The 15,763-nt window shown below is 37.4% G+C and overlaps 1 protein-coding gene across 11 annotated transcripts in view; it reads right to left on the bottom strand.

Moving 5' to 3' along the window:
• Nucleotides 1-15,763, bottom strand: part of LOC150098902 (poly(rC)-binding protein 3-like) — a 435,954-nt gene that overhangs the window by 74,349 nt on the left and 345,842 nt on the right. For all 11 annotated transcript variants that reach the window (XM_090404980.1, XM_090404979.1, XM_090404969.1 and 8 more), the window contains 5 exons: nucleotides 13,516-13,548; nucleotides 8,983-9,099; nucleotides 4,826-4,954; nucleotides 3,292-3,420; nucleotides 964-1,080 (listed from right to left, as the gene is read on the bottom strand). In XM_090404980.1, the coding sequence (XP_090261106.1) occupies nucleotides 964-1,080; nucleotides 3,292-3,420; nucleotides 4,826-4,954; nucleotides 8,983-9,099; nucleotides 13,516-13,548 (525 nt within the window). The remainder of the gene's footprint in view (nucleotides 1-963; nucleotides 1,081-3,291; nucleotides 3,421-4,825; nucleotides 4,955-8,982; nucleotides 9,100-13,515; nucleotides 13,549-15,763) is intronic.

Raw genomic sequence — 15,763 nt, 5'->3', positions numbered from 1 at the left:
TACCGCGGGAGTGATATGAAGAAGTCAAAGGACAGACACGGTGCAAGGGGAGGAAACTTCGCGAAGTACTGCAGCAGTTCGACTTGTAACGTTCCGAATTTCTGCATCATTTCCCACCATTACGCATCTCTTCCCAGCCATGACGCCATTGTACGAGCGCTGGGGATAGCGATCCATGCCACAGAGTAGTCACGTGGGTGAGGATCAACTGAGCAAACCTATATTTTAGACCATTAGGCGACCTGCCAGCGACGCTATCGTGCTTCCTCAAGTCGCAATCTCGGCTAAGGAAACAAGGGGTGCCTTGTCTGTGTGGAGACTAATATAAATCCTCTTCCCTAAAAAAAAAAGTAAATGATAATGTGCGTCGATAGAGAAAATATGAAGGTAAAAAAAATCGTAACTGCTATTTTGAACCTTTTTTTTTTTTCCCCTTTATATGTTCTTCTGTGGAAGATGACTCTTTCTTTTGATCTCCTGTCTCCTTGCGGCATTAAGTATTTGCTATACCCCCCCAAGATTTTTCGGGACAGCAGCATTTATAACATTCCTCAGTTACGGCTTCTGGCGATCTCCCCAAAACGACATATCATGATGTGATGAAAGGACTGGTTGAGATTAGAGTCGACGCAAATAAAGCGTGAGCCAATGCACATTAAATGCGCTTGATTCATGATTATTTCGCGAAGGAGTACAAACCTGATTTTCTGGTGCGAATTAGCAATCTGATCGAGACTATTAACTCGCCTTCTAAAATTCCATGCATCATTGTGAGAATGGACCGGGGTCTTTCCGATCAAAAAGAGCACGCACCGTGCATGTAATAAATTGAATTCCTTAACGGGCGTTTTCAAAACAGTTCCAAAACCTGTTCTGGATTTTTAACCCCACAGTTCCGAGTTATCGGGATAGGGAATAAAACATCTTTAAAAGACGCGTTAAAATTGCATGAATCATACTTACATCGGGATGGGGTATAGCGTATTGTCCTTGAACTGTGTATGCTTGACCACCAGCAAAAATTACAGGAGGCATCGCCGGCTTTGGACGGTATGGTATAGTTGCTCCTTTCGGCGGGGACTGAAATGAAAAAGGAAAAACAAGTTTAAATATTAATTTCATTTAAAAAATGTGCATATAATAAGAGAAAACGAATTCATGAACAAATGAAGTCCATATACTCTAGTTACTTATCTCAGTAGTGCGAGGTCTGCAGACAAAAAGAAATTGAAAAACAACCACTGTTAAAATTATATGTACAGCATTTGTTAGTGCCGATCTACAACCTACTGAAAAAAAGATATCTTAGTAGTGTGGCCATGATTTTGTGTTCACACAGTAAAACGACTTCAGGGTAAGTCGTTACACAGGCTTGTAAAATACAGCATCATATTTAAGCACTCAGGAAGTCTTCACTGAAACCGATACGTTCAGTAAGAGAGTACGCCAGTGAGTTTCGCATTTATCGTAATCGCATAAGGACAGCGATGAACTGGATGGAATGAGAAATCACCGAGTAAAATGATCTCAACTAGACAACCTGAAAGTAACACCATTCGACAATACATTACAGGAGAAATGGCCATCATTGCACACTCGTGGAATTGGGTGTCATCCCAATCTTAAATGGATAACTTCAAGTGCTTTAACCCTTGCCACTTCCATTTCAGAATATGATGCCCAGTTGTAATTAAACTATGAGATGGTTGTATTCTGCACAATGAAGTATTATTCCTTGGGGTTAAGTAATACTCGCGGCGTTAAGAATCCGCGAGAACACCGTTTCTCCGACATATTTACTCATAAGAAACAGCAAGCGTTCTTCCTGCTTCGACAAACTTTCCGACGACATTGTGACATCCAGCAGGGACTTGGGGCTATCAGCATTCTTAATTAAATAATTAATTACCAACTCGCTACTTAGCACGCGACTATTACGTCAGATCTCTTTCGTGTTTATTCAGAACAGAGTAATTAATTGTTCTGAGGACAGGAAGGGGAAGGAAAAAAAAAACACGAAGCAACTAATTAAAGATTTTCACGTTTAAGCGAAACCGGAGTCTAAAAAATGAATCACCTAAGGTGTTTTGAAGAGGAAAAATTCGAAAATAAGATTAAGCAGTTTTTTCTGTCTAAAATTTAAATAGATCATAAATTAAATTGGGGGGGGGGGCTCCTTGGCTAAACACAAGGGTTGTAACCAAGTTTCTTTTTTTATTTATTTATTAAGCTTCAGCACAGCTGCTAATTGTTGATAATCGTGAGGGGGGGAGTGCAAAAAAGCAGATCAATAGCATTATTTCGATTAATGACATTAAGTAATGGTTTCGTCTCCATACCCACTCAGCTGGTTAAATAAATGCATGTAGCAATTTTCGCCTTTAGCGGCACAATAAGCCTTTTTCTTTAACCAAACATGCAGAAACCTCGCAAACAATGTCTTCCAGCAACAATGCGACTCGCTAAAATCTAACAGTTCAAAAAGCTTTTCCAGCCAATTTGGCTCCGCTTCAAGTGCATGAGGTATGAAAATGATGTATGTTTAAAGCGAGCGTGGGGAAGAAAAAAGTACCCTCTTTAAAAATGCTTTTCATTAACGAGTCAGTGGGAATCTTAGATGCTTAGAAGCAGAAGAGTATAGTAGTCAAGAACCCGATTCGTGCAATTTGTCGTTTTTTTTTTTTCCTTTTCAAATGGTGGCATCATTATTTGGATTGTTTTACAGAGGCTTAGAATAGCACAACCAAACCAGATACAAAGGATGACTAACACCGGAAGTAAAGGCGGCGGTAATCAAGGAGATGGAAAGCAGCCACTAGCCTGCAAATTTTATTCATTCGTCGGATGTTTATTTACTTCTGTTGACTATCCATGAGCACTACTTATTGGAGAGAAAGGCCGGTTTATAGATTCATGACTCTTAAGCTGCGCAGCAACTTGGATTATCACTTCGTTTATTAATTAAAGCCTATAGGGAATATGATGATGTGTGTGTGGAGAGGAGGGGGTGCACTATTAGTACAAATAGCCCCTTGGTGTGCTTAAAATTTAGACAGGAACTTCTGCACGAATGCGCAGAATTTTATCACGCGATGCTGGGGAAATATTACTCCTATTCACTGTTATCTACAGAGATTAAAACATGCATTCGGAAAAGAGAGTTCAGAATTTTCTTCACGCAGTCCTACTGATATCTGCACACTTCCGGTACCGGAAGTGTAGATGTAGTAGCAATGGAATGGTACACTACATTTGGTAGCAATCGTAGTTAGATAAGCCCTGCCCACTCACCTCCATCATAACGCAGCAGATTTGATAGACGCATTTCCTGATTGCATCCGCTGTCCCGGATAGAGTCACTGCTCTCTCCGTAGAATTAGGGAGCATCTCGCTAGCCACTTGAATCGATGCTCCGGTTACCTGAAAACAACACAAGCGTTAGTAAGCATGCAGCTTAATCGTGACATACCTCAATAATATATAAAGTTAAATATGATGCAAAAAACTTAATATCATGTAAAGGAATATTAGAGTCGCCAAGTAACACCATCTAATTGAAGCTACAGTTAAAAACCATCGCCCATAGATTGCAATTATAAACGCCAACTTCTATAAACTGTTAATGATTTTTCAAAAATATTATATACTGTGCAGAACTTTTCTGCACTCGTGTTCGTATTTTCATTTCTGTTTCTGAATTATTTAACTTTTTTTTTTTATTAATTACATAAACTTCATAAGCTAGAATTCGCAGTACTGATTATGTGACAGCGGCCGATTTAAAAAATATGCTGAGAGAGAGAGATAATTAATAGCATAAATTCGGAATGGAAAGGGGGGGGGGGGATCAGTAATGTACGTGGGTAGTTTGACTGTTCAATGCAAACAGCACCTCAAGTGAAAAACAGGAGTTATTTCTCCCATTAGTGAACCCTAAAGGCATCAATGTCACAGTTCTAATTGGGGAAAATACTCCGAAACTTACAAGGAACCGGATCCCGCTCCAATTAGACGAGAAAAGAACACATATCGGTTTGTTCGGGCTGTTTAGATGGAGAAAGGATTATCTCTTACGCTTATTCAGCAACGGAGACACTTTCGGCTGTTCCTAAACGAATTTAACGTGCATTAAGCAGTAGCATCAGATTGCATTGTAAACTTCTGCTTGTCGGGCTATTACACAAGCAGTATGAATTATAATTGCAGTGAACGGGACAATTTCAGAGTTCTGCCATTTTTTTTCATTATCAGCTGTTTCAAGAGAATATTTGGCTTGTCGTCATATCCAGTTCAATCGTTTTTTGTTGATTCCTGTGAGGTCAACACTTAACTTAGCGTTAAACTAACACAGGCCGTGATCCATTGCAGCATAACGAGCACTGAGAATTGTATGTACTGTATTGAACAATCAATGTTATACGGGTTTACCATTCTGAATTAATATTCGTAACAAAAATATGTATATTATAAACTGCATTTTAAGCCGCTAATGTTAATGCAAACAGCAGTACATATTTCAGATTATTTTCAGGACAAGTTCATTGCTTGTTTTATTTGGCCGAACAAAAGTAAAATGCGCCTATTTCTGTATGATCATCTTAGTTATTCCTCTAAAATACGAACATCTCGTGAGAAAAGAATTGCAGCCATAAAGCTGCCTAGTACATCAACAAGCTGCAACGTTATTCGCCTAAGTATTTATTATACGTAATACCTTCATGCTACACGAATATTTGCAAGCAGCATCGCACATGCATAGCTGGCGCCAATTACATGCGACAACCAATTAGAAAATTAAATAATACGTACAATAAACAAACCTTACCTCTCGTATTTCTTTAATTTTGGATCCTCCTTTCCCGATCAGCGAACCACACTGACTAGCAGGAACTATAAGCCGTAGCGTAACGGCTGGCTTTGGGATGTTCACCCCGGCTGTGGTAGTTTGCAGATCCTGGAAGAAAATACGGCGCTTAGTAAATATCGAGTATCGCTAGCAAGCGCACATGTTCCTAAAATCTCCTAAATCGCATCCATCAACTTCACGTCAACGGCGTCATCTTACGGAGAAGTGTGTTTACACCAACAAAATCCTACAGATTTCTATCGACTTGTACGTTCTGTTTATCGAAACAAGCCGTTTATCTTAATTAACTTAAATATGCAAGTTTCGATTTGCACGTATGTCTGTGCGCGCAAAAGAAAGACAGATTGCGTTCTGTTTGCGTGATACAATCCCACGCCGAACGACCCACATAAATAAGCTCTCTCTTTCTAAGATTGGAAAGGACGTTATTTTCAACAAAATTGCTAACTTATATCAGGTTTAACCCAATTAAACTTCGTTATGTATTTTGCAATTCGTCACTAGAAAGGGAAATTGTTTTCTGTGCTAGGTGATATCATCCAAACAGAATTACGAATTTTTCTTGGTGTATTTGGCAAAACCGGCAGCAAAGATGAAAAGGATCTATTTAGTGGTATCAGAATAACACGATTCTCTCTCTAAGAATTTAGTGAAATTTCCAGTTCAACAGATCCGTTAAATGTTTTGATTGTGCGCGTGGGAAGGGGGGAATTATCAGCACTCCACATACAGCTATTTTTCACGCGAAATTACTGATACTCGCATTCAAGATTGTGTGCACATGCCTGCCCATTCTAATTGGTATGATGCGCAAAATTTGAATCGGCGATTCGTGTGCGAGAACAATTCATGATTCAGATGAATATATCAAGCTGATTCACCGCTTCAAAGCAAATGCAGTAAGTAGTGGTACCACCAGCAACGTTGAGAAACAAGTCTAGAAACTTCAAAAATTTTCAATAAAGATGATCGGATGGAAAAAGACAAGTTCGTGCTCGCATCTTAGATCAATCTTCAACTTTGAATTTTTCCCTGGCGTGTTACGTATAGAATAAAGTGTGCAGATCTAAAGCGGCTTCACCAACAAATTCCAACACAAAATGAGGCATTTTGTTTCAAAAATGTTCTCGTGGCATGGGCTGAGTGACAGGTTGGATGTATGCCGACATACATACGGCGCTCACAAGGAAACTTGCCCAAACTGTCATTCAGAGTATCAAATATCACGTATGTTCATTTTTTTCCCCCCCAGAAAAATATCTGCATTGAAAATGTCAGCATGGTTTTGTGGAAATAGCCAATTTTTAACCTAAACAAGAAAGTTTGCAAACCATGTAATACATAAGTATCAACGTGCCAAAGATTAGGGGAATGGGAAAACTTTAATGACGTTTCTTAAACTGTATCGTATTTTTACACGCACCAATTTTAATTTGGTTATTAAATCAATAGCAGGGTATTTGAAATACTGTAAGAACAGGACAATAATCTGAGATAATAAACCATAACTAACTTCCTCAAAAGCTTTTCTTGTGGCTGCCAAGACAAACAAACCACTGCAATCGTGTAGTATACGATCTTAAAACAGAATGGGGACGTTCGCATTTTAGTATCTCAGTTTCTTCCGTATTACGGAACAGGTGTGTTTACGGTTGTTACAAAATTTATCTAAAGTAAGTGATTAATAAATAAATAAATGCGTGATACTGATTTTTACACAATATTTAATATTTATAAATGGACACTTATAATTGCTGGTATTTTTTCATAACATTCTCTCTCTCTCATATGTTCCAAGAGTTACTAGCTTGATAAATGTATGTTGTCTTTCCGAATTTATCGAATTTTTTTTTAATGAAATGGTGGTTAACTCCATCTGGGTCTTTCATGCTTGCGGTCTCTAAAATGTAATACTGAATATGATTAAGAGACAAATGGTGTTTCGTTCGCATGTGTCGAAAGAGTGCTACGAATCAAATTGATAAAGATATGGCGCAGTTGCAAGCAGAAAAAAAAAAAAAATAGTCATTCTGGGAACGATGTCATATGACAACATTGAATTCACTCCGCTGTTAGTGTGAAACGCATCCCAAATGCTCTTTACCTGATGTACTAACACGGTACTGAGTTCACTGCTGTTTCTCCCAGGAATAACTGGGCGTGGAGAAAATTCAAATCCGGTTGATTATGTCCAATGTTAAAGAGCCTTAGCTCTTCATTAGTGGTCTTCTGGCAGAGCTGCTTGCATTTAACGGCAGATTATGACCAACCATATAATCTTATATCGCAGGTGGATCTCCTTTAGCTCTGTTAACAAACTTAAACAGTTAAACTAGTCGACAGTTAAATTTATGAACATTTTAAGTTTATTATTGAAAAACTTCAGAATTAAGCAAGAACGATAATTAGCAAATAATTTTAGAATGCAAGCATTCAACATTAAGTGTGAAAGAAAATTCTTTACACAGCAAATTTACTTTTTTTTGAAGTTTCATGTATAGTAGGCTTATTTTTCATAGCGCAATAAGATTTAAGAGGAAAAAATTCCCACTGATTTACTTTATAACTAATAAAACAGTGTGTGTGTGTGTATATATATATATATATATATATATATATATATATATATATATATATTTCTCAACATTTTGTTGAGTACCGTTTCCTGCATTCTCGGCCAGAAATCGAATACAAACCTCATTTCTTCCTACATGAAAAGAAAGAAAATGCCAATAGACAGATCTTGTACTTCGCACCCTGTGCACGTGCGTGAAGTAGTTCTTATTAACTTTAACATCGCGTTTTCGCGTGACCTGCTAGACGGAAATTGTTCCATACGACAAAACAAAGACAAGCCTTCATCCGCATGTCTCCCAAATTTAAATTTAATGATAAGATTGCCGTAAATTCCAAGGAACGAAATCTGTTCGTTACGTGTGACTGCATGCAGCAGAAACGGAACACTTTATTGTATTGACGCTGCTACAACAACACTAAACTAATACTTCAATAAACTTCTGCAGGGCCTTTCTCAACATTTTGTTGAGTGTGGCTTGGAAGGAAATGCAAGCTTCGCCTTCGTAATTGAAGAGTATACGGTTCAATGAACTGCTTCGACTGTCTGAAATAAGAGCAAACTACTTTCTAAAATAATGAATTCACCAAGCAGACTGCTCTACCTTCATGAAATAATCATGAATTTTAGCCCGTATACGAAATGGCCAGAAAAGAATTTATCACTTTGCATGAGCACTAAAGATTAATTTAAAAGTTCTACGACCACGGACATCGAGTGAGCAATTATTCTATTCTCTATACGCAGCTGCCACCTATCTGTGAGCAATGGAAGTCGCATTTTTCACTCCTTGTGAAAATTGAACTGCAAATCAAATTACATTTGTAACAATTTAAAAAAAAAAATACTTCGGACGACATTAAGCCTAGTCTGTTTCTCAAAAACAGACACAGAATTTGCAATGATGCTGTTTAATCCGAAATGCCGATTCCAGTTGGGTCTGAACTCTACCCTGGCATACAATCAGCCCTTTCGTAGTGGGTTTACACAAATATTACGAAAATATAAGAATATATTTTCCAAACTCCAGCGAAGGTCGACTTACAGCCAGCAATATGTTTGTAAGTCATTTCTTGAGTATCTGCCTACACTGCTGGGCAATACACGTAAAGTTATTTACTGTGGAAACAAAATCACTAATTAACAAATGCTAAATATGTCGGATCAACGTTAAATTATATCCGAAGAAATGAGAAATGCTTCATTTAAATAGACTGAAATGAGAGGGCTGGGCGATTCCATATACAAAAAAAATGTTAACGTATTTATTAAGAGAAAAAAAAATGCGATATCAAAGTAATAAGGTAGCACAAAATGCAGAGGTCGAATAATTTAAATTAAGAAATTTACGAAATTGTGAATTACATGTTTCTAAGGTATATTTACGTAAGAAATCTTTATATTACTACTGTCAAGACAAGTTTTAATTTTAAACGGACTTAAGGCAACACTTGAAACAGGAGCTCTATTTATATAAACACATTCACAGTTTGAAGACTATTTGTCACTTACGAACTGAAGGAGCGTGCGCTTTTCTTACCTCTTCAAACTTCTTTCCAATAAGGGCGAAGGCCTTGAGGATGGCTTCCGTACACCCTGTGACGGTGACGATACGCTCCGGGCAAGATCCATCCGAGATGTTTATTTTGGCCCCACTCTGGAAAAGAGAAGCAGTGGGTCACGTGGAAATGCTGTTCACCTGTCTGCGCACGTGAATTAAATTAAACACGCGCTCTTATGCCGAATAAACAAATAGCACGCTGAGAGAGTTCCTCTGCTCAACGTATACGCTGAGCAGAGGAAACAGGTTAATGGTACGAATGTGGCAGAGGACGGGCAGGATTCTAACCTTTACGCACGCTTAAACCTGGAAATTCAAACGGGCCGCCAATGTTTTTGCCTGTGAACAATCAAAACGCAACCTTCCGCGAAGACCGCTTCCCCACACATTACACGAAGATGATAATTAGCCTCCGCGCATGTCTTCTAATTTAAAACTAGCCATTGCACGTAGTGCATAATAAAGTAAAAGGTTGACGACAGTTAGAGGGGCAAATTTATTTTGCTATAATTTGACACATTTTTAATGCATCTTGGGCGTTGTTTCACAGTATAATTCAAAAGTTCGAAAATGCCGCTTTAATCCTCACGCTATAACTGCACAAACTGCGAGTTAGAAACATGTTTATTGTCTTTATACGAAAAATGAGTCCAAATTAAACACTTGCAAATTTTTAGCACTTTTCAAGCCCGTCCTCCGCCATCCACGGTAATTATGTAATTTTTTTAATTGATTAAACAACGTATCTGATTAGCCTTATAATTATGATAGATTCTACTTAGATGAGGTTTCGTACATTTGTCATTTTTTTCTGTAAACGCTAAATTTACATCACTGCGAACGTAGTGATGTAAATTTAGCTTAGTGTTTACATTAATAATACATTATATATAGAGTTTACATTAATAATAAATGGAAAAACTTTCTTGTTAAAAATTTCGAAATATTAAAGTAAAATATTTATCAATAACATACTTCATGCCATTGCATCCGTCCACTCCGACAGTGGCTAACAAAATATACGACACAAATTCACTATTTTTCCACAACTTGCGTTTGTACTGCTTTTCTGCCAATCACTGTACGAAGCTCGTCGACCCAAACAGCACTTCTGCAGTAGAAATGGTGGCTGTTTCTTTTAGATTTCCGTCCGAAGCAACCAAAGCTATGAGACCAATGTATCATGTTTGTACATTGTGCATGTTCTGTCAGGGTTTGCCCGTGTTTGAGGAATGACTGTTTACTTGGCGCAAGATTCGAAAACGAATAATAGCTTTCACTGTAGGAAAAGATTGCTCCAGGTAGCGAAAAATAACTTTTTCACGAATGAGGCGGTGTTTTTCTCGCTTTTTTTTTTTTTTTTAATGCTAGTTCTTAAATGATCTCGAAGACCTTTACGTCGAAATTTAATGTTTGATGAGAACAATTAAGTAGGTGCATATAAAGTTTACCACCAATGTATTATTTGAGATACCCGAGGAACGAAATTTGAAGGTCGGAAGGTTATTCTTCATGAAACTTTTCAAGCTATTAATTAAATTTAAATGCTTACAACAAAGATTTGTGAAAACCGTTTTGATAAAGATACACATAACACTGGGGGGATCTTGGATAAAATTTGGGAACCACACTATAATTATTCCCTCTTTCATGCGTGTGATAACTTCGACAGCAGTCGACTTCGTCCCCCCGCAATCCTTCGTCCTCCAATGAAGCGCAAGCCCGCCCAGGAACAAGAAACGATTCACTTGTAAAGCTTAACGTTCGTCGCTCTGATTAAATAAAATCTACTGCCACCGCAGACAACAACTTTATATTTATTTGAAAACCCATTTCTACAATGAGTATTCAAATAAATATTTGTTTAGTGCTAATTTTATGGGTAAATATTAGGGGATTACATAACATGGCCTAAAGTAAAAATATTAAATAATAGCCTTAATATACACCAAAACGGACTGAAAGAATATTACTTACGTTTTCTTATTTAGCACGCTGAAAAGAAATGAAAAAGAAACTTTCATGGGAATAGCTCACCATGTTAGTATTACTCATGCAATAAGAAACCTTTAGCTATCGTTTTGCAAATGCAGAAAATACGTCGCCAGGCTAGCAATAGTAAAAATTTCAAATGAATTGATTTCAGATTTACAACTTATTTTAAGAAAGAAAGTTGTACTTATAACATAGTAGAGCTTCTCCCACTCATCCACCCACATACAAATGTTCTAACTATTAGTAAAAAATAAGCATTTGCCCTAAACAGAAGATTCAAATATTAGTGAAAATCCAGTATATACGCATAAGAAACGGAAAAAAGTGCACGCAGAATTTTTTTTTTTTTTTTTTAATGTATTAGTGGTAGAGAGGACTCTTCTTCCTGGACACACATGAACAACATTAGGGGCGGTATCGTGAGAGAGAGAGGGAGGGAGAGAGAGAGAGAGAGAGAGAGAGAGAGAGAGAGAGAGAGAGAGAGAGAGAGAGGAGGAGGAGTATTGTTGAAAGAACAGCGAATTGAATTAGTATAGAAGAAGCACTTAAAACGACAAAGAACAGTAAGATCAGAGGAAATAAGCACTTAAGTAATTAAAGATGAATGGTTAGAATTGATTAATATGAACTAAAAATTACTGAAAGATATTCGAAGTTTTTCCTTTTCAAACTACTTATTGGTTTACAGAGTGCAGGATATAAATTTCCACTACTTCTCAAGTGATACCTCAAAAAGTGAAGCGCAAGCTCGTTTCCGAAAAATATATTAAGAACCGACAGTGATTTTACTATTTAAAAACTGAAGAAATCCAGAACACTGACACAAGAGTACTTGAAACAAGATAAGAGAGGGATTAAAGGGTTCAGCTGAAAAGCAATAAAAGAATTAAGAAATCTGTATATCAAGATGAAGCCAAGTATTTGCAATGTCACAGACAAGCAAAAAAAAAAAAAAAAGAGATGGGAAGAAAGGATGGAAGAGCGAGATGCGTGTCTAATGAAAAGACATTCTAAAAGTGGAACGTGCTAGTAAGTGCCAGGGAAAAGTGAACAAAAGACAATGTAATGACTGCAAATAAACCCACGAGTCTCTATGTGGGGGAAGCACACGTGATCATATTTGCGCGAAAATCTTTCGATTTAAAATAAAGAATCCGTTTGATTCTCTATTTTAAATCGAATCCATTTGGTACTGCAAAACTAAAAATTCAAATTTTATTCGCTGTTCTGGAACTAGTTAATCTTCATTTGCACTTTTTATTTCACGCTTTCCATCGAATTGAATGTGTCCCGTGTGTACTAAATGGCGACTGCGAAGGCCATGTATTTAAGTTATATTTAACACAGCAAAGTCTGGCAGTTTCACTAGGGATTTTTCGCTTTCGCCCGTACTCATGTAGGCTGGGAGATATTATCTACGTGACCCTTACATGCAAAAGGTTATTGCATTTGCAACCAATGTTCTCCGTGCACTTTAGCGATTATCCGCACCACACTGACAGGAAACACGTGCTGTTAGCTCCGCTTCCGTGGGGGCTACAGCTTGAACAGTCCCGCATTTGACAGTAATCCGACTGTAAGTGCAAGAACACTGCGATTATATTTAGACTGAATTGTTCACTCCGGACAGCCTTGAAAGGCCAACCAAAGTAGCGATTGGAGCTCAAAATGATAACGTTTATTCAAAGTGGTGCTAAAATAGCACAAAATTATATTCCGGGAGTTAGAAAGAATTGCTATCAACCATCGAGATCTTTTCAGAAGGGTTGACACAAGAGAGGCTCTATCAGCAGATTACGGATCTGTCACAGTGATTAGAAACGCCACACTAAAAAGTTCCTTTCGTGTGCAACAACGTTCTTAAAAAGAAGCGTAGATACAATCGAAATTTGCGAAATAATACAGGAGGGATCTTGTGCCCAAAATCCCCAGTCTTACACAAACTCTTGCTTCGCTATATTTCAAATGTAGTATTTTAAAAACCGGTTGGATATTTCTTTATGATTGATAAGCCGCACAGTTAAGATTCAAGATATTCCGGAAGCGAAGGCTTCCGATTTCTATCACAATTTCGCTCAAGCAGTGCACTGCATGCTTCTCTATTTTTATCTAACTGAGATTGTTACAGAACTGTGCGCTTCAGTATTGTTACGAGAAATAATGTGGACGCATTGCTATGGCAACGGCCTTGGCATAACAAAGCAAAAGGTTTTGTGCTAAAAATGAATGGAAACGCCATTAAAAATGTATGGCCACGGCAAAGGCAGCAGAGCAAGTCCGTAGCGAACGTGCATAGTGGAATGAGACACACTGACGGAATTGGGTAAGGGAGAAACAATCCGTTTTCAAGGAGGTCAACCGTGGCAGGAACTGTGAATTCATTACCAGAAAATTGCTTGTGCGTCTCGTATGATAAATACAGACCCATTTTAACGAACGAACCTTGTCTAAACTAAGTTGAAAAAGCGTCAGAGAATATATCAAGCATGAATGAGATGAATAAAAACAAAAACTTACCTCTTCCCGAAATTTCTTAATATTGTCGCCTTTCTGGAAAGAAAACAAAAACAAGTTTATTTTTATGTATGTATTCGCGCGTTAGTCTAAGTAAAAACTAGAATCATACAGAACTGAGTCTCTTTATGAAAACAGGAAAGTATATAAGATTAAATATAAAACAACAAAGTACCTTTTTGAATTTGAAGCTGCTGGTGTTCCTCATCTTTTTATTTTTATTTTTTCCCGGTTTGTTTTGCGAGGATGGGAGCTAATTTTTGAAGCGCTTTGCTTGTGTAATGCGTTTAGACTTTTCAAAAAGATTCAAATACATTTTTTAAAGGAAAAAAAAACAACAATTCAGACTCGGTTTGGTTACGTTGAGAAGTTTGGAATCATGAAAAAGAATGCCGAAGGTGACAGGTATACATAATGAAGTGTTGGCCCTTTGCAGAACAGAAGTATGCTCCATACTTAACTGCAGGTGGTGGCGGAATTTAGAGTTTACCGCGCCGAACTTCTGTACGCTCGGGAATCCATTCGCATCAACTCTGTAGTTAAATGGCGATTTTGTTTTTAATTAAGAGAAGAACGTATTTCCGCTTCAGTGCCGCAATGAATTCGAACTACACTCCATGTTTCATGTCTCCATTAAGAGTCGGGTCGAATGTCTCTTACGACAACCATTTGATCCTTTGCTGGCAAAGAGATACCATTAATTACTGGAATTTTAACTGAGTAATTTACGAAGATGTACCACTTCTTGGAAGTGCAAATGTCAGGACTGATAAGTGGTGTAATCTTCTCACTGGATTAGAGCAGTTGGCTTGCTTTCTGAGGATCATTAGAGTTAATAAGATTCCGTTCTTAATTGAATTCTGAAGTATCTCTTACTTTTATCTCAGGGAGAACCGATTAAGAAAAAAAAAAAGGGTGGGGGGGATCAATTTCATCTCCCTCATTTTTTTTCAAAAGAGACTGAACAATTTCTTCTGTGCTTAGAACTGCTCAGGGACCAAAAATAAAATATTCTATTGGCATTTCGATTCCACTTCTCCACTGAATGGGCATCTGCATTGCGATTGCTAAGTAGTAAGCAAGTTTTAAGAAAGGGAATTAATTGATATGAAGCAATTGTGGATTTAATGGGAGTAACTTGTCAGGACTGATAAGTGACTGAGCAGAATTTTCAAAAAAAAAAGTAATGGAATTTATTTAAGATTTAAATATAGAATCTGACAGTTATCGGAAATTAAACTATTGCCGACGAAATGGGAAACTGCCCCACCTTGAATAGCTGGGTGGTTCAATTTACCACACTGATGAGATATAAACCGCAACCTCTCTCGCTGTTGAAGAATCCTCACTTAGTGGAATCAAAAGTAAATATTGCCAATACGAACTCGTCCACTGATAGCATACGAGGACTAAACCGGCGCAGTTTTTTTTTAAACAAGATTATACCGTGGTTTAAAGCGTTCAATAACCCGAAAAAAATAAACTTTTTAAGGATTTCTTTTCTTTTTTGCTAACCCTGCTTAGAGTATAAAAATTTCATTTTTTTTTAGTTCAAAAAAGCTTCTTAAAAACTGTGCGCAGATGTTATCTTGGAAAAATTTCCAACCACGAGTCACATCTGCATGAACTCTCCTTTCAAATATTCACTATGCACAAGAAATAGTTGTACAAATCATTTAGATAAAAATGTCATCCATCTTGTATTTCTCTATGATAAAAAGGGAAAACTTTCGGAAATTATACAGTGCTATTGAAAACTGCTTCTCTCGTAATTCTTTGGATTACGGTTTGCATATGGTTGTTTTTTAAGATCTACTCCAGAACCGTCACTATTGCAAAACAATAATAATAATAATAATACACATGTTAGGGTTTATAGCTACGAGATGGCGGTAGTTCTCTGCCGTATTCTCTTTCTTTTGAAAAGTCTTGATTCATTGATGCCTTCGGTTCACTATTAGTGAAAGGCTACGGATGGAGACTGACTGGCTACCTGTCTTCAGACAGTTTGGGATGAAGTAGCCTTCGCGTCTTTCCCTTTCCGGGAATTAAAAAAAAAAAAAACGGTAGAGAATGACTTGAATATATGGTGACCAAATTTCTGTAAATCATCTGAAATTTGTGGTATTAGCAAAGGATTAAATAAAGCTGGTGATATTTGTCTGCACGCACACACACACACGCAAGTTGGTAAGTACGTATTTAAAAACTTGCTTGGACATATGTTTGAATTATGCTACGAAAGATGTCA

This window comes from Typopeltis vanoorti, chromosome 15, assembly GCF_054136105.1.
Source record: "Typopeltis vanoorti isolate ZY-2024b chromosome 15, IOZ_Tvanoo_1.0, whole genome shotgun sequence".
Classification (NCBI taxonomy): domain Eukaryota; kingdom Metazoa; phylum Arthropoda; class Arachnida; order Uropygi; family Thelyphonidae; genus Typopeltis; species Typopeltis vanoorti.
This window is presented reverse-complemented; position numbering and strand designations above follow the sequence as displayed.